The 25,041-nt window shown below is 40.6% G+C and overlaps 1 protein-coding gene across 2 annotated transcripts in view; it reads left to right on the forward strand.

The window, feature by feature from the left end:
• Nucleotides 1-344: 344 nt before the first annotated feature.
• Nucleotides 345-25,041, forward strand: part of LOC139370879 (calcium-dependent secretion activator 1-like) — a 149,508-nt gene continuing 124,811 nt past the window's right edge. For both annotated transcript variants that reach the window (XM_071110733.1, XM_071110734.1), the window contains exon 1: nucleotides 345-906. In XM_071110733.1, the coding sequence (XP_070966834.1) occupies nucleotides 562-906 (345 nt within the window). In that variant the 5' untranslated portion in view covers nucleotides 345-561. The remainder of the gene's footprint in view (nucleotides 907-25,041) is intronic.

Genomic DNA, 25,041 nt, shown 5'->3' on the forward strand with positions numbered 1-25,041 from the left:
AAAAAATAAATATATACAATTACTCTACCGAGCGAAGGCAGACGCCAGCGAACAGATTCAGCACCATGGCCAGTTCCTCTTCTCGCGCCTGCGCCTGTTCTAGAGCTCTGCTGACAGGAAGAGGCCATCGCTCGCGCTTTTCATTGAAGGAGCTGCTTTCACTCATAGGAGCCCCCCCCCCCTCCCCCTTTCTAGCATATCCGCTGCTTTCACTCATAGCCGCCCCCTCCCCCCTCCTCACACATCCGCTGCTTTCACTCATAGGCGCCCCCCTCCCTCCCTCCTTCTCGCACATCCGCGTCTGTGGTGCAGGCGGAGATTGATGTGCTGTGTCTGTGCGCGTGCAGCATCTCAGCTCTCTCTCCATGCATAAGTAGTATTTTCTGGCGTCCTTTAGAAAAGACTCAACAGATTCAGTTTTCTTTCGATTCGAGGATTATATTAAATTCTAAAGCAGATACAGGTTTAAATTCAGTTTAGGTTACAATCCGAATTCTTATCAAATTCACAAATATTGAGAATAGGAGTTCTGCAAGGCGACATCCTCTGTAAGGCAGCAAAATGTTGGATCCGTCATCCAGTGAGGAGGAATCGGATGGTGGGATGGTGGAGGAGGAACACCATCACAAGGAGGCATCGGCACCCCAGAGCGGAGCCCGCATCTCTCCAAGCCGCACCAGCGAGAGCTCCGGCGGTCTTGCGCCCAGCAGCAGCCGCAGTAGCGCTCGCCCGACCAGCCCGAGCCCGTCAGCTGCCAGCGAGCAGGAGAAGGTAGAGGAGGCGAATTTGCAGAAGGAAGAAGAGGAGCGCAAAAAGAAGTTGCAACTATATGTATTTGTGATGCGGTGCATTGCATACCCTTTCAATGCAAAACAGCCCACCGATATGGCGAGACGACAACAGAAGGTAAGCCACCCACGGTGGAATGGACGTAAATCATCACGTGTAAACGAATAGCCTACTTTTCACATCAATGATTAGCTAGATGCTCTCTTACAGGACCTAAAAAAGGCCGGATAAAGGCTACGTCAATAAAAAGCCCATACTATCCCACAAACTCACACTAAATAGCCTACCATCATATCACAGCAATAGCTATCCATTGACCTTCTCCTTCATACACTGTTTACATGAATGTAGAATGTAGCTGAATTCAGCCATGCATAGGTTAATGACAGTTATGATGTGGGTTCGTATTGAACCATCAGCACTGCAGAGCCATGTAGATGGCTGTTAGATAAAACATTCGTTTCTACATACAGTCATCAACTGCGGGGCCTTGCACATCATCCAAACCATGCACAGTGTAATTTATACACTTATATTGCGGAAGGGAATATTTTGAATATAACCTAAATAAATAAGTGTCATTGCAGTTCTACGCATCACCACAGTCATGTGACTAGTTTTCATTCGCGGTCTTGAGCTGTGTGTGCTACTCCGGTTGTTGGATGAAATTGTAGCCTTTTTGCGCCGTCACTTGCCCAGTTCATTCATTTTCCCAAGGTGACTTATAGTAAGTAGCCTAAGCCCTAAAGGTCCGGACAACATTGAACACATTCGGGAGGCCTGCATATTTTCTGTTTTGCGGGGATAATACAGGCAGCCTATAGCATAGGGCTAATACCTTTTTCCTCATAGAAATTTAATTATTTAATCCGTTTCTGTTAATATTTGATTTGGTCACGTGTCCACAATACGTGACCTATCTACTGCTTAGATAAACCATAAATGGTCAATTTCCCGCCGTTTGGTGAATACATTCAGCCTTAAATATATACCCCATATTTATTTAAAAAAATATATAAACTGTTCCTATACCCTCTAAAAGGGTTACTGTGAATTTGACAGTTTACAGGCTGCTCGGTGGCAAGTACAATTCTGTATTTCATATTACAGTATACCTAATATACTATATATAGTAATGACACAGTACAATAATGTAAAATTGACTGCATTATACTGTAAAAAAAATGTAAATGCTACTGTAATCGAAATTAATGAATGAATCATAGCATGATTGAATGAAATTCATTGAGGGGAGGAGTCTGTATTTCATCAGCATTTTACTGTAATTATAGGGTTGGCTGCTAGGTGAAATGGTACATATTACAGTATATTAATACACATTTATTATTTTATATCACTTGCACTTCTAGAAGTCTTAATAAAGGCTTCTAAACTGGAAGCAACTACTGGGCAAAACAGACCAAAAGGATATGGCAAAAATGTTTAAAAGCTTGCTGCCTCTTCAATTGGTACCTTGTTTAAGTTGATGGTATCACCACATTAGTTAAATTGGTATATCATTCTTACTCATGGGTGCAATAAATATAGCCTCTCATAAGACACACCTCAACATATGTTAATGAGACAGAAACAGCGATACCATGCAACCACTAGTGGTCAAAGTTATTTTTTGTTGCTTTTTTGGTGTGGAATTACAGTACCATTTGAAATGCAGCAATTATTTGCTCCGCCCACAACATTTTCCCACAATGCAGCATAATTTATAGCATGCTGCTGTAAAACATTTCAGAGTATTTTACTGTTGATAATACCCCAAATTACTGTATCATTTATTGTTTTCTGTTACGGTGTAAGCTACCGTGTAGGCTAGATATGGCAGATTTTGAGAACATATTGTACTGGTGTCTGTCGGTGGACACTTATCAACGGTCATGGGATGCTGCCCAACCGACGCAACATGTCCACAAGAAAACAGGAAAAATATAGAATGGTTAACGGAATAACGGTTTCTTCAATATTACAGTGCATTCGGAAATTATTCAGACCCCTTGACTTTTTCTACATTTTGTTACGTTAAAGCCTTATTCTAAAATTTATTCAATCGTTTTTTCCCCCTCATCAATCTACATCAACCCCATAATGACAAAGCAAAAACAGTTTTTTAGAAATGTTTGCAAATTTATTTAAAAAAAAATCTGAAATATCACATTTACATAAGTATTCAGACCCTTTACTCTGTAATTTGTTGAAGCACCTTTGGCAGCTGTTACAGCCTCCAGTCGTCTTGGGTATAATGCTACAAGCTTGGCACACATGTATTTGGGGAGTTTCTCCCATTTCTCTCTGCAGATCCTCTCATGCTCTGTCAGGTTGGATGGGGAGCGTTGCTGCACAGCTATTTTCAGGTCCCTCCAGAGATGTTCGATAGAGTTCAAGTCTGGTCTTTGGCTGGGCCACTCAAGAACATTCAGAGACTTGTCCTGAAGCCACTCCTGTGTTGTCTTGGCTGTGTGCTTAGCGTCGTTGTCTTGTTGGAAGCTGAACCTTCGCACAAGTCTGAGATCCTGAGTGCTCTGGAGAAGGTTTTCATCAAGGATCTCACTGTACTTTGCTCTGTTCATCTTTCCCTCAAACTTGACTAGTTTCCTATTCCCTGCCGCTGAAAAACATCCCCACAGCATGATTCTGCCACCACTATGATTCACCGTAGGGATGGTGCCAGGTTTCCTCCAGACGTGACGTTTGGCATTCAGGCCAAAAAGTTCAATCTTGGTTTCATCAGACCAGAGAATCTTGTTTCTCATGGTCAGAGAGTCCTTTAGGTGCCCTTTGGCAAACTCCAAGTGTGCTGTCATGTGCTTTTTCTGAAGAGTGGCTTCCATTTGCCACTCTACCATAAAGGTCTGATTGGTGGAGTGATGCAGAGATGGTTGTCCTTTTGGAAGGTTCTCCCATCTCCACAGAGGAATTCTGGACCTCTGTCAGAGTGACCATCAGGTTCTTGGTCTAGAAAGAGTCTTGGTGGTTCCAAACTTCTTTCATTTAAGAATGATGGAAGCCACTGTGTTATTGGGGACCTTCAATGCTTCCCCAGATCTGTGCCTCGACAAAATCCTGTCTTGGAGCTCTACGGACAATTCCTTTGAGCTCATGGCTTGGTTTTTGCTCTGACATGCACTGTCAACTGTGGGACCTTATATAGACAGGTGTGTGCCTTTCCAAATCATGCCCAATCAATTGAAATTACCACAGGTGGACTCCAATCAAGTTGTAGAAACATCTCAAGGATGATCAATGGAAACATGATGCACATGAGCTCAATTTGAGTCTCACAGCAAAGGGTCTGAATACTTATGTAAATAAGGTATTTCTGTTTTTAATGTTTTATAAATTTTCAAACATTTCTACAAAAAAATCTGTTTTCACTTTGTCATTATGGGCTATTGTGTGTAGATTGATGAGGATACTTTAAAAACTATATATTTTAGAATAAGGCTGAAACATAACAAAATGTGGAAAAAGTCCAGTGGTCTGAGTACTTTCTGAATGCACTGTACATCGCTACATGTAATAGTTCCCATTGTAATTAAGATGTTGATGCATGTTGTGGATGAGTGGGTATCGATCAATGGTTCCTATGATCAAAAGCAAAACCCATGGCGATTAGCTCAAATTTTCATAACGGCGTCCTTTTGTAAGCACTAACGGAGGCTAACTCCACCATGAGGCATGGCTACTAGGCCAAAGCCCATGGGGAATTTCATCGTTTTTTTGTAGGGTTTTTGGATAAGCGTTGAAAATAAGGTTTGTGGTAAACACAGGTTTAGGAGATCTTAGGGTAACGTTGGGTAACTAGCCTCCCGGGGTAACTGCAATGCAAGTCAACGGTTCCTAAATGACGCTTTTCCAAATAATGCCCAAAATCCAAAATGTAATTAGTGCAATTAGCCTGTGGTATTATCATTATATTATCTTATTACCTCTACCGACCTAGTGCACAAACCCACACCAATAGAACTCGCCAGCTTGTAGTCCTGAAAAACAGAAATTAGTTAGCATTTTCTACTTCTGGTTCGTTCGCCATTCCGGTTTTGGAAATTAATGGGGAAAGAATGTGATTTTGGGATATACGCCAAAAATAAGGCCTGAGGTTAATACAGGCTTAGGATATCTTTTACGTTTTTTTTCTATGAGATAATTTTAGTCAGTTAACATCACCTTTATGAATTATGAAATCGTTATATGCTTTATGTACTTGTTTTGATAACATGAATGCTTCAAAATATTCACCAAAAGTGAGGTTAGCTGATTAAGATTATCTCACAAAACGTATAGGGTAACTTGGGGTAACTAGCCCCCCCTAAGAACAATGTCCAATTGCTAACACAAAAAAACAAGTTTGGTAAAAATGTGGTATATGGATGATGGTCATGCTTAAGCAAACAAACTACAATTCAGGCTGTAACACAACAAAATGTGGAATAAGTCAAGGGGTATTAATAATTTCTGAAGGCACTGTAGGTCTATGTTTCTTATTTTGCCTCAATGTTGCAACAACCCCACTCTATACCATAGGAGAAAATGCAGTATTACACCAGTCTTAAATTCATTTCACTAGCCTATATTCATCATTTTCCAAAAGTAATATCTACGTACAGTACTTCCTGTCATGTCAGAGACATTGCACCACAAGAGGAAAATGTCAAAGTTGTTCAGGTCTCATAAATATCTGTCTGTTCTTCAATGAGGCACATCACACATTCACAATGAGGCACAGCACACATTCACAATGAGGCACAGCACACATTCAGGCTATGTCCCAAATGGCACCCTATTCCGTACGCTACTACTTTTGACCAGAGCCCTATGGGGCCTGGTGACAAGTAGTGTACTATAAAGGGAATAGGATGCCATTTGGGATGAAGCCTCAGTTAATTCCTGTTCACTCAATGCCAGACAAAAGCTTCTTCATGTCTGTGATGACTCATGGGAGTAAGTCAGCACTGCACTGCATTGTACGCAATGATGGGATAAAGTGCATTTAGCATATTTACATATTATTATCTCCTTTTAGAGGAGGCTGGTAAGCAGGTTGACGTTTATTGGGATGATTCTTGTCCTGGAGGCAGAGCAGAGCAATTTTCACTAGATGGGCCAGCTGCAAAGTCAAAATTGGCTGTACATTGTAAAAATGTATGAAAACAAAAATGAGATTCTTGGTCTTAATTTAATGTTAGGGTTATAGCCAGATTGTTAGCAGTGTGGTTAAGGTTAGGGTTAATGGTTAGGTTTAAAATCTGATTTTATGAATTTGTGACTGTGACAGCTAGTGACTACCCTTCAGAGCTGCTCCCAGTACATGAGTCAACCCACTAAATGCCAACCTGTGGCTGGTGAGGGGTGGACGGCTCATAATAATTGCCAGAATGGAGTAAATGGAATGGAATCACGTCAAACACATGGAAATGTGCTTGCTGTGTTTGATACAATTCCATGAATTCAAATCCATTACTATGAGCCCGTCCCCCAATTCAAAGAGCCACCAGCCACCACTGTCTTTTATCCCCATCCCTACTAGCAACAGTGGTGTATATGAATGTATAAACTGTATATATAGGTATGTCAATCCTATTGAATGTATGTATAGATTAAATGGAAGCCACCACAGTGCCTATGTGTAACGATTCTCCTCCTCTTCTGAGGAGGAGTAGGAAATATCGGACCAATGCGCAGCGTGGTAAGTGTCCATGTTGTTTATTATAACCGGAACACTGAAACAAAAACAAAAGTAGGACAAAACGCAGCAGTTCTGTCAGGTAGTCACACAAAACACTAAACAGAAAATAATCACCCACAACTCAAAATGGGAAAACAGGCTACCTAAGAATGGTTCTCAATCAGAGACAACGATTGCCAGCTGCCTCTGATTGGGAACCATACCAAGCCAAACACATAGAGATAGAAAACGTAGAACACAAAACATAGAATGCCCATCCCAACTCACGCCCTGACCAAACTAAAATAGAGAAATAAAAAAGGAACTAACGTGGACGTGCCACTATGGAGTGTATTATACATAGATTGAATGGAAGCCACATACTGGAAGCCACATCTGGTATCCTTTACTAGATACGCTGCCTTTGAAAATTGAATGCAAGCAATTCTGAGGCCTGTTGATATGACTAGTTTCCAGCTCAATAGCATACTGTACATTCCCTGTATGCACGAAATGCATGCAGTTGCATATTTTCTAGGGGGTCATGAACTGTATACACAAGCAGTGCTTGACTTGGACTGAAATAGGGGCTGGTACTCATATTAGGTTCCAATACTGTTTACATTTAGGTTCAGGAGCTTCACAATACTTTTTATCTTATATTCTATAAGAGGAAAAGGAGCTCAAGCAGTAGAACATTTGAGGTACCGGTACTCAGCTCCGGTGAGCTTCTGCCAAGTCGAGAACTGTAGCCAACCATGTCTATATGATAATATAGAGTTACCAAATCCACTGGACACTGGGCAGAGGGGTTTAGATTGAAATAAAGGTTGAAGTCAGATATTACTGTAAGTCATTAATGCTAAGTCTCAACTTCTAGATAGGGAACTGATAAGCCAGACAGACACATTTACCAGCCATTACCATATTGCCTATCTACTCTTTGAGCCCCACATAGGAACCACACAGTGGAACCATGGCTGCATTACAAATGGCACCGTACTCCTTATATAGTCCACAGCTTTTGACCAGAGCCCTATGGACCCTAGTGCACTATATAGGGAATAGACTTCCATTTGGGACACAGCCTCTGACTCAGTCTACTCAGCACCATGAGTCATAAATGTCACTACCAACTGAGACCATTAGGTAAAATATGAAATCATTGCTCTGAACTTCACTGATCTATTCTTGTGACTGAGTTTGGCGTCAGACTTAATAAAATATAGTCTTTTCTATGGCTCCAGATTGAAACCTCACTGAAAGATCACTGATATAAAGGAATTTGAGACAAGAAATACAGTATATGAGTATTTGGGATTTTCTGCAACGTGCATTTCTGTAGTAGTAAAGGAGTAATTCTCCAGTACCCCTTGTTTCATATATTTCCTTTTAAAGAAGGAAAAACATTGATCACTGAATAAAGACATTTAAAGCTATAATGTTATTGAAAAAAAACATTTGTTATTGTATTCATAATTGTAGTTGTTATCCATTTACACAGGATTAATTCCTAAAAAAAAACGAACTGTTGTGTAGTCATTACCCTTTCTCATGAATCCAGACTTACATTTATCGTTACATATAATTTCCCTTTGGAAGCCCATTGATAATCAAACCAATGGCTCACTACTTTTCACATTTGCCCGATGGTGGATACATACAAAAATAATATACAGCCTATGGCTATTTCCTATAGTTCCACATTAGTCACAGGAATAGGATGAAAGCATTTGGGTAATGAAAGGACTTGAAAGTCCCCCTGTGTAACGGCCTGGCGAACGAGAGGAGCAGCTAGGCTGCAGCATCATAATCCGTTATTAGGACTTGTGGCTGGTACACTAACAGAACTGTTCACTGGGGCTATCAGTGTGAAAGAGGCCTGGTTACTTACTGACTGACTGACTGACAGACAGACTGACAGAGGAGGCAGCAAAGGCAGATGCAAATGTGCCGGGCTGTTGCTTCTTGAAGTGCAGCGCAGTGACCCTTTGAAAGACACAACATAATGGGGCAATTACTGACTGTCGCTTCCTTTTGAGGCACGTGAAAAATAATTTATTCAGTCTGAAAGCTCTTATTCTCTCTCTCAGCTAAAGGGAAAGGTGGCATACTGTAAACAGTGCTGCTTTGCTGTCAATGGGTGTTTTGTTAAAAACCAAACATGTTTGAGTCCGTGTTTCAATGCAGACGTGGGTAGTAACACGCTATAAGTAACACTTTACATGTACTCAAGTCATTGTTTTTAGGAACTAGTCATTTTCTTGGAACTCTGTCAGCATAGGGGCGCAACTTTGGTTTTAGAAGTAGGGGAAAACAATAATATATACACATATATATATATATATATATATATATATATATATATATATATATATATATATATATATATATATATATACACACAGTACCAGTCAAAAGTTTGGACACCTCTACTCATTTCAGGGTTTTTCTTTATTTTTACTATTTTCTATATTGTAGAATACTAGTGAAGGCATTAAAACTATGAAACAACACATATGGAATCATGTAGTAACCAAAAAAGTGTTAAATCAAAATGTAATTTATATTGAGATTCTTCAAAGTAGCCACGATTAGCCTTGATGACAGCTTTTCACACTCCTGTCATTCTCTCAAACAGCTTCATAAGTCACCTGGAATGCATTTAAATTAACAGGTGTACATTGTTAAAAGTTAATTTGTGGAATTTCTTTCCTTCTTAATGTGTTTGAGCCTATCAGTTGTGTTGTGACAAGGTAGGGTTGGTATACAGAAGACAGCCGTATTTGGTAAAAGACCAAGTCCATATTATGGCAAAACAGCTCAAATAATTGGTATTTTATTTATTTAACTAGGCAAGTCATTTAAGAACAAAATCTTATTTACAATGACGGCCTACCCCGGCCAAACATGGACGACGCTGTCTAGGCTGTGGGTAACTGGTGAAAGGAGTCAGGCGCAGGAGAGCTGAGATGTGTGGACAAGGTATTTAATTCAACAAAACACCAGTACAAACACAATACTATGGTGCTGGAAAAATACCGGAACCACGAAATAAACGGGCGTCAATAACAAATCCCGCCAACAATATACCAGCCGTCAGACACAGCCTTACAAACAAGCACACAAACATGGGGGAAACCAGAGGGTTAAATAATGAACATGCAATGGGGGAATTGAAACCAGGTGTGTAAAAAACAAATACAAAATAAATGGAAAATGAAAAGTGTATTGGTGATGGCTCGAAGGCCGGTGACGTCGACCGCCAAACGCTGCTCGAACAAGAAAAGGGACCGACTCCGGCGGAAGTCGTGACAGACGCAGGGCCAATTGTGCACCGTCCTATGGGACTCCCAATCATAGCCAGTTGAGATGCAGTGCCTTAACCTTATACCGCTGCACCACTCAGGAGCAAAGAGAAATGACAGCCCATCATTACTTTAAGACATGAGGGTCAGTCAATCTGGAAAATTTCAAGAACTTTTAAAGTTTCTTCAAGGGCAGTCGCAAAAAAACATCAAGAGCTATGAAACTGGCTCTCATGAGGACTGCCACAGGAAAGGAATCCTCTGCTGCAGAGGATAAGTTCAATAGACTTACCTGCCTCAGAAATTGCTGCCTAAATAAATGTTTCAGAGTTCAAGTTACAGACACATCTCAACATCAACTGTTCAGAAGAGATTGCGTGAATCAGGCCTTCATGGTCAAATTGCTGCAAAGAAACCACTACTAAAGGTGGTATACCAAGGGTATGACAAAACACGTAGGGTAACAGTTTATAATAGCAATAATGCACCTCGGGGGTTTGTGATATATATACCACCGTTAAGGGCTGTGTCCAGGCACTAGGCGCTGCGTTGTGCATAAGAGCTGTGGTATATTGGTCATATACCACACCCCATCGAGCCTTATTACTTAAATATATGATGTTGCAGGGCTGCCCACCGGCCCGGTGAGGTTTTGGAAACCCTCTGGGCCAGTCAATCTTTCATGTCAGTGGCCCGCTTGGGCCAGTGAAAGAAAATATTGGAATTATGCTATTTTCTATCGAGACTATATATCTGATGAAAAAACAGATGACTTCCTTAAGCTATTAGTTCGTTATGTAGATTCTTTATGACGCACACAGCCTGAGCAGAATAGGTTATCATTTTACAGGCAGCAAGAGTGCGCAGCTGTCAACTGGTTGTCTGTGGAGCAGCTCACAAAAGAACGACAGCGGTCTGGTCGGTAGGAAAGAAGTTTAAATTTATGACATCTACCAGTAAATGCTAAGGCAGCAATGGGTATGCTTTGGTCTGAAGTTTTCCTTGGACCCTGAAGTTGAAATGCATTCAATTCTCTATCGGGCAGAAATTTGCGTTTAAATCAGGAATGTTTCCTCTCACGACCTCTACAAGCCAGAATGTTGAATCAAATCATATTTGAACTCAGGCACTACTTAACCAGTTGTCCGTGTGGTTGGTCCTGTCGCAGGTAGGAATGTGAGACAATTTAAAGTATAATTAAATCAACTATTCAAAGCGCTGGTAGTGCGTTCAGATTTCTATCACCTAAAGCATGTTCACAAGATGATAATACATGCACGCCACGCATGCATACTTGCTGAGCTGGTGCATGTATTTACATGGTTCTGTGCATGTTTCAGGTGATAGAAATCTGAATGGACAACCAGTGCTTTCATAAGGTGATTTAATTATACCTTTCTGTGGATATATTGTCTCACATTCCTACTTGAAAAAGAACCAACCGCACGGACAACCGGTAAAGTAAGTTAAAACATAATCGTAATCAACATTCTGGCTCGTACAGCTCGTGAGAGGAAATTTTCCAAACAAACGTATTCCATTATTCTCAGACTGTGAACCAGAGGTATCTCAGTCTGATTGTCAGGCAAGTCTGAAGTCTTGGTTAAATCTTTGCGATGCACAATTCAGTCATGTGCTCTTTGAACTACATTTTGTAAGGCTTTCCCAAAAAACCTTCCCAATTAAATGTTGACTGCAAAGTAGACCTACCTGGCAGAATGATATCCTGATGATTTGTACTATATCAATTGGATCAGCATTTGTTTTGCAAACTCTGCCATCATATGTACATCGCTGTACATTGTAGCCTATAGTAGGCTACAGAAACACTGCTAGCCAAACACAACTGTCTCTTGCTAGGTGTGCAATTGAATTAAAGGGCAACTATACACGAATGCCATGTTAGTAATAGTTTTTCATGTTTTTCTGTCAAAATAGCCTATTCTGTGAGTTTGTCTCTGAATTGCACACTGTCAACAAGTGGTGTTGGTCGTGGTGCTGGCAGGTTTAAATAATATATGAATGTCAAATCAATTGCACTAAGTTGTTGTTCTTTTTGTTTGCTGTCACAGCTTACCATAAGGTATAAAAAAAATTGCAAACACAATTTGTAACTAGTACTCAAGTTGTTTTCTGACCAGACACTTCTTTATTTATTTTTTAAATAGTTTCTTAGAGGGCTACTTTTGAATAAATTACATTCTAAGTATCAGTATTTTACTTAGTGGAACTGACAGTGTTTTAACTACTTTGCAGATATGAATCAGACAATCATAATATCAGACAAAAATATCAATTACACAGTTAATGCTACAAAAACAATTGTATAAGAGGTTTAAAAATAGATTATATTTGACTCAACATTCCATGACGTACACTAAAGCATTGTTGGCAGAATAGATGGATGAAGTTCAATGCATGATAATTAATCAATACATTTCTTGGTAGTTAAATTTTTTTTGCTATCAGGTTGTAAATCAAAGCTGTCCTGGTACAATGTTTGCTGCCTCCATTCTGGATGCACTGTTTCAGTTTCAATTACTCAATATTTTGGACAAAAATATATGAATATAACTAAGGCTGGGAATGTTAATATAATAAAACTAGCAAGGGCAATGATCACAAGTCAGTCATAATGTGGCTAATATTCTAGCGTAGCTATTTAAGTAGCAAGCTAAAACACAGAGCCTAACATTATCTAGATAGCTAGCTAGCTGCTAGCAGGACATCATGTCATTGGAGGAGTGAGTGAGTGAGTGACTTTTTCCCCTCATATCGTTTTTTTGGTGGCTACACAGCTAGAGATGCAACTCATTCAACTATGTTGAATGAATGTTATTCATCGACTGTTATTCAGTTAGCATACCTCTTGCTTTTGCAAATTCCCTCTGTCTAGCTATAAACTCCGATTTTATAGCACTCTTGTCTGAGTGTGCCAGAGCGCAGAATAACTGATGAATTTACGAACGTGCAAGACTCATTGAATATGACCGGTGTCAGTAAATGTAGGTAAAAAAAGTTAAGAGTTAGTCAGGAACACTCTATATAACATGGAAACAGCCTAACCAGCTCTGCTAGGGCGAGTAAAATAGTCAGTGAGGTGTTCTCTCATTTGTGTCTGGAAGTAACTAGCTAGCAAGCTAGCTAACTTTAGCCAGTTAGCTTGGGTGCTTGGTTGGGACAACGCATGAATTAGCAGGCAAGCTGCAGAAGTACGAGCAGGCTGTTCCCCATCGTTTATCAGTGTGATTTTGACAGCCAACTAGCTGAAAATGTTTGAGAGGGTTTATCAAATGTTCCTTCGTTAGATTTTATGAACAGATTTTAATAAAATTCATGATGCTAAAATGCTGTCAGTTCCACTTTAAGTACACATTTTCAGTGCCACCTCTTGTGACAATGCCTCTGTGGCTGGACTTTCTACTAGAGTTTGTTTGGGTATTAAGAATGTCAGTGGATTACTCAAACCAAATTCTACCTTAGTATGGGGAGGGGGGTGCAATGCTCAGTGCAGGGTCCCTCCCTTCATCCATCCATCTGAGAAACACCAATTCCCTGCAGTTGAGACTTTACTCAAACCTCCATCAACCCATCTGCTTATGAGTCGCTGACTCTCCACAATAGACTGTCATGAGATGAGCTAACCCACTAATTCCTGGGTCCAGTGCCCCACCACTGCTCCTCGGCTACTCCTCTGCTGCCTGGGAACGGGGAACAACCGCAGGGGAGCTATGCAGCACAAGCCTGATGATTTCATTGTGAACCAGATTGGGATGCAAATCAGTGGCGCATTTAAGAGATTGATTAAATTAGCATTCTTGGAATATAGTAAAGCCTCTATTCAATTTGCTCCTCTGATCCTCCGCATGCCGATTGGTCCTCACGGGTCGTTTAATGATGCTGGTGAAGATGTGCCAAAATGGCCTTTTCTGGAAATAGTATGGAAATTAGCATGGCTAGTGTTTGTGTGTGTTTTCTTTTGACCTGTTGACCTATTATGGGACAGAATGTACATGTCTATATATACAACAGGGTCCAAAATGATTGACATCCTTGATAAAGATGAGCAAAAATTACTGTATAAAATGAATAATTCAAATACTGAGCTACATGTAACTGCCAAAATAAAGGAAACACCAACGTAAAGTTTCTTAATAGGGCGTTGGGCCACCACGAGCCAGAACAGCTTCAATGCACCTTGGCATTGATTCTACAAGTGTCTGGAGAGACACTCTATTGGAGAGATGAGACACCATTCTTCCATGAAAAATTCCATAATTTGGTGTTTTGTTGATGGTGGTGGAGAACGCTCATAAGTGTTCAATTTGGTTGAGATCTGGTGACTGAGACGGCAATAGGCAACCTGTTGTTTCAATTGAAGAGGTTAGTCCATAAGCGCAGATAAAGGACATCAAGGATCTGGAGAGATTCTTTATGGATGAATGGTCTAAGATCCCTCGCATTGTGTTCTTCAATATCATAAAACATTTAGTTAAATATTGTTAAAGAAAATCTCTTTCTCCGAGGAATTGTGTTGGTATAAAATAATACAATCAAATTTGAATAAGATAAAGCTCAGAATTTGAATAATGTATTAATGTAGCCTAGTAGGTTAGAGCGTTGGGCCTGTAAAAGGTTGCTAGATCGAATCCCTGAGCTGACAAGGTAAAAATATGTTGTTCTGCCCCTGAACAAGGCAGTTAACCCACTGTTCCTAGGCCGTCATTGTAAATAAGAATTTGTTCTTAATTGACTTGCCTTAGTTAAATAAATAAAAATATGTTGCTCAACTTTATCAAGGGTATCAAGAATTTTGGACCCCACTGTATGTCTATCTGAGTGTTTGTCTAAGTGTTTGAAGTGAAGATGAGATGGAAAGAAGCTGAATAAAGACTTCTCTCTAATTCTCATCACTAATACTACCAATGACGTGGTGCATGATATCGGACACAGATCAAGAGATTGGGCTGCAAAGATCGTATGGATTGACGGACAAAGTGAGCGTAATGGTCAGACTCTGTTCAAAGGGATGAGGGCTGGCTGCCGTTTGGTCGATCAACGCGCACAGAGACGGAAGAGAGACCACTAATTGGCAAGAAACCTGAACGAAAGAGAAAGAGGAAAAAGATGTAAAGATGGGAAAGAGATGTAGCGAAGTAACTGTTTCAAGTGGGTCAAAAGAGTGTAGGGAATAGGGTGCCATTTGGGACACAGGTGTTCAGTGAGGAGAGACTCTGATGAACGGTTAGGATTTGGAGCATTAATGCTGTATTAATGTAACAAGTTAAGTGAAGTGGATCGGCCCAGCTCATTAGCCACATGAAAGCCAGGGTCAGATCTGGGCGATATATACAAGTATGGATAATGAAGGGAATAGATGGCGTTAGGTAGAGCAGTATGGTTTTAAATAGCCATGGAGGGCTGCATTTTATTCCAATAACATGTTCCCTCATTCACTCTCATAATGTGAGCTTGTACACTGTCCCTCATAGATTTAAAAGTAATTTCCACTTATTCGTAAATGTAAATATTGTAATTTTTTTTCACTTATGTTTTAACTTGTTTGTTTTAATGCTTATTTATCAATTCAATATCCATGTATTTCAGTGTAAATGACTGAGATGTGGATACTATTTAACTGGGACTGGTTAGAGGAATATGGTGGAAAAGCTCTCCAACCATCCTTGCACCAATGTAATGCTTTTAAATGCATGAGGGTGAGTGAATGAGTGCACACTTCTGTAGAAAGGTAGATAATCAGAACACAGCCAGTGTCTGGAACAGTATAAGCCTCCACCTAAAGATGCATCTGTTACTAGTGCTGAATGATTAGTGTTTTTTTTAAATAATCAAAGTTTTCCATTTTGGTTTCGATCATGTTTGAAAACATGAAATGCATTATGAAATAATAGAGCTTCCCTCAGCCACCACCTGCCTTTTCCCTGATGCTGACAGTGGGTTGAATGCTTTAACAACACAGAATAAAATAATTATTAAGAGCCCCATGATGGTAGAGAATGCCTAATACTGTGTATCACTTATTAACCATCATTTATTAACATTACTTTACTGTAATAAAATATTTCAGTTGTTAATATTACTTATTATTTTTATTTCCTTAGTCATTACCTATTCTTCTCAGGCAGTAGCAGCCAGCCAGACAACCATTTAATGAAGGGGTATTCAACCGGGGCTCCGCAGCCCCCTAGGAGGCCATGAAGTTACTGCAGAGGGTGAATATACTGTATATATACATACTGAACAAATATATAAATACAACATTTTCAAAAATGTTACGGAGCTAGTCAATTTAAATAAATAAATTAGGCCCAAATCTATGGATTTCAGATGACAGGGACATTCAGGGATTTGTTCCGAAGCCACTCCTGCATTGTCTTGGCTGTGCGCTTAGGGTAGTTGTCCTGTTGGAAGTTAAACCTTTGCCCCATTCTGAGGTCCTGAGCGCTCTGGAGCAGGTTTACATCAAGGATCTACTCCGCTCATCTTTGCCTCGATTATGACCAGTCTCTAAGTCCCTGCCACTGAAAAACATCCCCACAGCACGATGCTGCCACCACCATCAGAACAGAGAATCTTGTTTCTCAAGGTCTTTCTTTAGGTGCCTTTTGGAAAACTCCAAGTGGGCTGTCATGTGCCATTTACTGAAGAGTGGCTTCCGTCTGGCCACTCTACCATAAAGGCCTGATTAGTGGAGTGCTACAGAGATGGTTGTCCTTCTGGAAGTTTTCCCCATCTCCACAGAGGAACTCTGTCAGAGTGACCATCGGCTTCTTGGTCACATCCCTGACCAAGGGCCTTCTCCTCCGATTGCTCATTTTAGCCGGGCGGCCAGCTCTAGGAAGAGTCTTGGTGGTTCCAAAATTCTTCCATTTACGAATGATGGAGGCCACTGTGTTCTTAGGGGCCTTCAATAATGCAGAAATGTTTTGGTATCCTGCTCCAGATCTGTGCCTCAACACAATCCTGACTCGGGAGCTCTACGGAAAATGCCTTTGGTCTCATGGCTTGTTTTTTTGTCTCTGACATGCACTGTCAACTGTGGGACTTTATATAGACAGGTGTGTGCCTTTCCAAATCATGTCCAATCAATTGACTTTACCACAGGTGGATTCCAATCGTGTAGTAGAAACAGCTCTAGGATGATCAATGAAAACAGGACGCACCTAAGCTCAATTCCGAGTCTCATAGCAAAGGGTGTGAATACTTAAGTAAATGAGGTATCTCTTTTTTATATTTTATATATTTGCCCAAAAAATTGAAAAGACTGTTTTCCCTTTGTCATTATGGGGTATTGCTGACGATTTTTTTAAATGATTTAATATTTTTGTTTACATTGGCTGTAAAGTAACAAAATGTGAAAAAAAGGGAAGGGGTCTGAATACTTTCCGAAGGCACTGTATATAACATCCCTGGCATGCAGGATGAATTGAATAATAAGGGATAATCATTCCATGATTAGCAAACATATGAGCATGTCTATGTTTAGCCATGTTAAACCATGTTTTGACAGCTATCTAGCTGAAAACAAAAACAGGCAATGTGAAAAAGAGCTAATGTACAGGAAGGGTAATGTTCAAAAGATGAAGATATTGACACAGAAAGTGTGAGTGTGTATGTTTATGTTTGGGTTGTAGAGGTTGGTGTGTGTGTGTGTGTGTGTGTGTGTGTGTGTGTGTGTGTGTGTGTGTGTGTGTGTGTGTGTGTGTGTGTGTGTGTGTGTGTGTGTGTGTGTGTGAGTCTATGTTCATATTAGCAGTGACGTGCCCTGATTCCCCTGCTCCTGCTGCTCTGAACTGTTTAGACTAAAGTCAGGCAGGCATTATTCAAGGTGTACGCTACTGTAACTCATTAATTACTAGTAAACCTATGTTCACTCTATGTGGCCCCAGGGAGCCCATTAAAGCCTGTACAGTACTTCGTCCTTCTCCCTAACGGACAGCTCAATTAGTACTGAGATTAATGTGATCCACCCACGCCTACGGTTTGTGTTCACCCCTAGAATAGAGGCCTTAGACAGTGGCTCTAGAGTGGCTCTGGAAAGCACATATAAAACACAACACAAGACCTCCTACAGATGTAGGATTATATTTTGAACACCCTGTTGCAGGAGAACTTTCCTGCAATGCAGGACATTTAAAACATGTTTCTGTATTAATTTTCTCTTATGAAAAAATGCATCAACTACTATAAAAATATCCATTAATTATAATCCACATAACAATTCACATTTCCTGCAGGATTATTTTCCGGCTGTAGCAAACTGGCTCAAATTAAAATCTGACATCTGCAGGCTGTCCTGTTGGAGAATATAGCTATGCTTTTACTGAGCTAGTGTGACAGACTCATGCCTACCACAAGACTGTTTTAGTCCACTGAGCTAAAGCTTAGGCTGTGGTTTTAGTGAGCTAGGAGAGCCATTAAATGATAGCGGTTGATTTGAAGTCCCAATCAGAGTGTCCTCCCATGCATGGCTTGACAGATACAGTATCTCCAGTGCCATTCATCTGCTTGTTATTGTCTGAGACGAGGTCTAAGGCTCACTGGAGCAATGGGATGAAACCCAGAGAGGAGAAATGGATTGAGGGAGAAAAGAGATGAGAAGAGAAACGGATTGAAGTAGGAGAGGGATGAGACATAGAGTGGTAAGACAGAGAACAGAATCAGAGTAGTGATAGTGAATAGTCTTATCCCAGTGGAGAGACAGAGGGACAGGGGCATGAGCTCATGAGCTATAGCTGGATCATTAACATCCTCAGCTGTACCCACCTACCCCTGGATCACATCCACTCCTCTCTTTCCCTCCTTCCTCTCCATCCTTCACTTCTAGCACACATACACTCCTGACCCTCTTCCCCATCTCCCCTCCTACTACACGTACACTCCTGCCCTTCCCCTCACCTTCTCCCATTCTCAACAACAACACCAGTGTAGCGCAGCAGCCAAAGCCCTCCAGGGGCTGTGTGTGTGTTGTGTGTGAACGTGCGTGTGTGCGAGTGAGGTACAGGACCGGTCACTCCCTCAACATACTCAATATTCCCCCCCTCCGCTTTCTCCCCTCATCCACAACCTGTTTTAAACCGAGCCATTTCCCTGTTCACTCACTCAGGAAAGAGGAGGCCGCCTCCTCAAGGTCTCCTGCTTCGACCGCTGTCCTGATATCTGTGGCACCTACTTTAGGAGACGCCTCGTTCATTTTGCTGTGTATCTGTGGCGGGTTTAGCTTAGCTTCTCTCTGTCCTCTGTTTACGTTCACTCAAACCCTGTAATATGTATCTTATTTGTGTAGCTGAACCAAGCAGGTGCATATTACAGCGTGTCTTTGTTCTTAGCCTTTCCAGTGGAAGCTTGATCTGCCTCCCCTTTGTTGAGGACTCATGCCGGCCTGCGTTTCGCTCCAACCTCATTTGATATCAAACAGGACCCATAGTTCTACATCAAAATGGATTCATATTGGAGGCAGATGATACGCCCACCCACACACACACTCTCACACACGGCGAGAGAAAGACAGCGAGAGGGAGATGGAGACAAAGAAAAAAGAAACAGAGATATAGAGAGAGGGCGGCCCTGGGATCTGTTTCTTACATCCTTGATGTAGGAAGTGCAGAATCAGAAGAGTGAGTTTGTGCCAAACATGCTCATGCACAGTCAGCTCCAGCTAGCTCAATGCTCTGTAGCTACAGTACGGCAGCAGCATGCCAATGGGCTTTCAATCACTTTACATCAACCCCCTACTTCTCCCTGAGCCTCACATATCATCCACCCTGATGCCGCCCTCTTCCCATTCACTCTCTGAAGGTCCAACTAACATGGCATGTTGCAACTAAAATCCATTACATGCAACTAGGTTAGAGCCAATATGGATGTTGTTTAGTTTACAATATCGTCTGTATCTATTCTGATGAATCTGCGAATAAGCACAGTGGTCTGAGAAAAAGAGAGAGAGAGAGAGAGAGAGAGAGAGAGAGAGAGAGAGAGAGAGAGAGAGAGAGAGAGAGAGCCCAGAGAAGGAACCAGAGCTTTGTGGGCGCTCTGGGCTGAGTAATGGGGACGGAGGGAGGGGAGGATAGAAGAGGGAGGAAATGAGAGGGGAGAGCTGTACGTGGTGCTTTTCTCCATGGAGCAGCCTTAGAGAGCCTCACAGCTCACACGAGATCCTGATATGGGCCAGACGGAGCGATAATGTTGTGTTGTGGGCCGGAGCCTGGGGAATGAGTTGTGGGCTGAAGTCTGCCTTGGGGATAGGTTATAGGTTGTGAAAGGTGCAGTTTGCCCATTTCCCTCATATGTTGTGTGCAGAAGCTTTGCCCCAGTGATATACTGGGCCGTGCACACTACCCTCTATAGTGCCTTACGGTCAGATGCCGAGCAGTTGCCATACCAGGTGGTGATATAACTGGTCAGGATGCTTTCGATGGTGCAGCTGTAGACATTTTTGAGTATCTGGGGACCCATGACAAATCTTTTCAGTCTCCTGAGGGGGAAAAGGCGTTGTCGTGCCCTCTTCACAACTGTCTTGGTGTGTTTGGACCATGATATTTTGTTGGTGATGCGGACACCAAGGAATTTGAAACTCTCGACCCACTCCACTATAGCCCCGTCTATGTGAATGGGGATGTTTGGCCCGCCTTTTCCTGTAATCCACGATCAGCTCCTTTGTCTTGCTTACGTTGAGGGAGAGGTTGTTGTCTTGGCATCACACTGCCAGGTCTCTGACCTCCTCCCTACATCTCATCATTGTTGGTGATCAGGCCTACCACTGTTGTGTCGTCAACAAATGTAATGATGGTGTTGGAGTCGTGCTTGGCCATGCAGTCACGGGTGAACAGGGAGTACATGAGGGGACTAGGCACGCACCCCTGAGGGGCCCCCGTGAGATGATCAGCGTGGCAGATGTGTTGTTGCCTACCCCTACCACCTGGGGCAGCCTGTCAGGAAGTCCAGGATCCAGTTACAGAGGGAGGTGTTTAGTTCCAGGGTCCTTAGCTTAGTGATGAGCTTTGTGGGCACTGTGGTGCTGAACGCTGAGCTGCAGTCAATGAACAGCATTCTCACATAAGTGTTCCTTTTGTCCAGCTGGGAAAGGGCAGTGTGGAGTGTGATTAAGATTGAGTCATCTGTGGATCTGTTGCGGCCGTATGGGAATTAGAGTGGGTCTAGTGTTTCCGGGATGATGGTGTTGATGTGAGCCATGACCATCCTTTCAAAGCACTTCATGGCTACCAATGTGAGTGATACGGGTCGGTAGTCATTTAGGCAGGTTACCTTCACTTTCTTGGGCACAGGGACTATGGTGGTCTGTTTGAAACATGTAGGTATTTTTCATCATTAGTTTTTACAATTTGACCAGAGCAAAAATGGCCTACAGATGTAGGATCTTAATTTGATCACTATTCTGTTACTTAGAATGCAAAGGTATAGTTTATTCAAGATTTAAAAAGACTTCTAAAGTTTGCAATTACCACTTTAAAGTGTCAGACTTTTTTTGCCCTCACAAAAAATTTATCAACACCTACAAAAAATGGCCATTAATTATAAACCACATAATCATTCACATTTACTGTTGCTGCAGGATAATATTTCTGTCTCAAATTAAGATCCTACATCTGTATATGAAAGCAAAGATTAACAAAGACATTATTGAATCTAATTGAAGTAAGTTACAAGTAAAGTCCTGGCACATCAGTTCAAAAGAGACGAGTGATTGAAATGGCCTCCCAGGTGCTGTGTGGGAGAGCCGGCTTAGCTCAAGCAGCCCACGCAACAGAAATATGTATTCGGCCAATGAGAGGATTGCATTAAATAATCTGCATGCATGGCATGCATACTTATGATTGGACAAAACAGATAAAAAGTAGCTTCATGTCCATTTTTTTCAGGGCCTCTCGTCTCTTTAAAGTCATTATTTTATCGTCGTAAAAAAATTGGTTGTTGAGAAATATTTTTCCTCATAGTTATTGTTGACAAAATGAACACTGGTGTGTGCGTCTTGTTTTGTTGTTTACTCAGATGTGAGCTGGTGGAGTCATCTGTTATCCCTGGTCAATATTGTGGAAACGGCCTTCGCCATGCACAATAGCTGTTGTGCTTCACAATGACCTTCAGCTTGCACAATGGCCATCTCATTTTACATTGGAAGCAATAATGACTCCCATTCAACAATACAGGGTTTTTATACCACACTCCTTTCAACCAACCACCATCTAATGGCAAAAGAGGTTACCAGGTAGAGACAAACACTCTGCCGATTAGAGACAAACACACTTAAAACGTTTACTCTCTTTGTACAATCAACAATATTGGTTAGGGAATACAGATTATGTGACAGGAAAGTAGGGACACAAGTGATGATTTCATTGGAATTGTGATAGCTAATTAGTGTGTGGAAATCATTGTACAGACTTATTTGTCTCATGACATCATATCATGTCTTCATTCTAGAATAAAATGGAATTTATTGTTGGACTTGGTTGCTTATTAAGTAATACTGGCATGCATGTCATAGAAATCAAGACCTAATATAAGATATATAAGTACATGATGACACTCAAATATTCAATGTGTATGTGGTCAATCAGTAGTTAATCACATATGTATAGCCTCCCGAGACCCAGCAATTCATTTTTGCCCCCGTCTAATGGAAATTCGATGTGGGTCTGTATCTTTAAGGCCATACATGCCTCTGACCACATTTACATGTATTCCGGATAGTAGCTCATAAGGTCTTATTCGCGATAACCTGTTTACATGCACCTTTGGCATCCCGCTCATGAGTATCTTTGTACGCATGAATAAACAGAATATTCCTCATTTAAGTATATTGGTTGTAATATAATAATTTGAACACCTGTAGAATTATGCATTTCTTGCAGTTAAATTAAACAACAAATGTACATTTTTATCTCAGGAACAGGAGTGGTGAAATATGATTTTGTTCTTTCAGCATCTCTTGACAAAATGTGAATCTGCGTGTAATGTGTTATCTTTGACACTGTTATGCAAGCAGACAGTATTTCAACCACATAAAATATGCAGTCTTATCAGAAACATGTTTCGTCATTTTCTCAGCTTTTCGTGTCTTTAAAACCGGCCAAACGGATGACATTTGGACATTTTGCAGAGGACAAATCTTTTCACTGTTTTGGAGTTATTGTGCTTTCTTCCCGGTCCCTAAACGAAACACACAACTTTACCAACGTTAATTAGATTACTAAAGCATTCTATCAATGAAAGACATTCTGGTGAGCATTACTTTATTTAGTCTTCTAAGCCAACAAGTTATGACAGAAGAGAAGCTGCATGTATCAAACTATAGTTGACAAACAAATGGCCTACCAAATGTCAGAAATTATAATATGGCCTACCAAATGTCAGAAATTATAATATGGCCTACCAAATGTCAGAAATTATAATATGGCCTACCAAATCTCAGAAATTATAATATGGCCTACCAAATTATAAGCAGACCCTTGTCTAAATTAAGGGTGAAAGTAGCCAGTAGTAAATTATAGTAAATTAATTGTAGTATTATGGTGGATCAAACTGCGCAATTAGCCTACTTTTTGAAGTGATTTGTTTGACAATCAGATGAAAATATCATTGCACAACACCCGTAATATGCGAAACTGAGCCTGTGAAGACAGCAAAAATAACAGTAAGCGGGATAAGATGTTTACATTCCACAGTATCCCGTCTTAGATCTGCATATCCCATGCATTTTATCCGGGTTTCTCATAACAAGCTTTTCGGGTTATTGTAAATGGGATATGATCTTTATATGCGTCAACCCGGCAGGTGGCAGGTTGGGGCAGCAGGTAGCCTAGTTGGTTAGAACGTTAGACTAGTGTCCGAAAGGTTTCAAGATCGAATCCCAGAGCTGACGAGGTTAAAAACTGTTGTTCTGCCCCTGAACAAGGCAGTTCACCCACTGTTCCTAGGCCATCATTGAAAATAAGAATTTGTTCTTAACTGACTTGCCTAGTTAAAAATAAAGCTAAATAAAAAAAAAAACTGAATACTTGAGAATCCTGAATAGTAATGGAATATTGGTGTGTGGTCATTGTGTAAGGTCCTGTAGTACTTTTGAGAAGACACTCTGGGCTTTTCAATGATATCACGTGTGGGGGTGTCACCTTAATATTATTTTATTTCTGGTTCTTCAAAATAGCTATCGTCACAATTAGCATCACAATTACCACATTTTATGGTAAGTGTGCATGTAATTTTGTAATTATACTTTTTGTGAGTTTGATATTCAAATGGTTTCTAATAGGGAAATATCTAAGGAATATATTGGTTCGTTTTCAGAGTAGTTTAATATTTCACATTAAATAAGAGCTTGTTAATAAATGTGACTGACCGGCTCAAATCGGTCTTATGTTGCAAAATTTGATTTTTTTTTTTTTTTTTTTACATTAGTACAAAGTAAAGACTCAGAGCTACAAAATGGTACATCATACACTGCATTTTGTAGGAACAATGGGAAAGTAATTCTGCTTTGAAAGTTGATACACTTGTAAACTCACTTTTGAGAAAAGGGCCTTTGAATGTTTTGGACCCTACTGGAGAACTCTCCTTTGTCTACAGCCATTCAGCATTGTTCACACCTGCTTAAGCCAGCCCCACCCTTCTCTTTAAGAATTCACACGTGAGGTCATGTGCTAAACAGTGAGTAGTGTAGTAAAGCTTAAGACAAAAAGTGGTAGTAGCCTACAATAAGGAAAAATTCCAGCTAAACAGAAAGTGTCCAGATAAAAATATTTGACAAATATTAGATGACGCTTACTCAGACACACTTGTCTAAATTGATAGGTCATGTGAAAGAAATGCTAGAACCCCCAGCCACATCCAGTGTTGGAAAAAGTACTAAATTGTCATATTTGAGTAAATGTCAAGACACCTTAATAGAAAATGACTCAAGTAAAAGTAAAAGTCACCCAGTAAAATACTACTTGAGTAAAATACTACTGGAGTAAAAGTCTAAAAGTATTTGTTTTTTAAAATACTTAAATATCAAAAGTAAATGGAATTGCTAAAATGTACTTAAGTATCAAAAGTAAAAGTATAAATCATTTAAATTTCCTTATATTAAACCAGACGGCCCAATTTTTGTAAATATTTTTTTTATTGACAGATAGCCAGGTGCACACTACAACACTCAGACAGAATTTACAAACAAAGCATTTGTGTTTAGTGAGTCTGCCAGATCAAATGCAGTAGGGATGTTCTCTTGATAAGTGTGTGAAT

This window comes from Oncorhynchus clarkii, chromosome 17, assembly GCF_045791955.1.
Source record: "Oncorhynchus clarkii lewisi isolate Uvic-CL-2024 chromosome 17, UVic_Ocla_1.0, whole genome shotgun sequence".
NCBI lineage: Eukaryota > Metazoa > Chordata > Actinopteri > Salmoniformes > Salmonidae > Oncorhynchus > Oncorhynchus clarkii.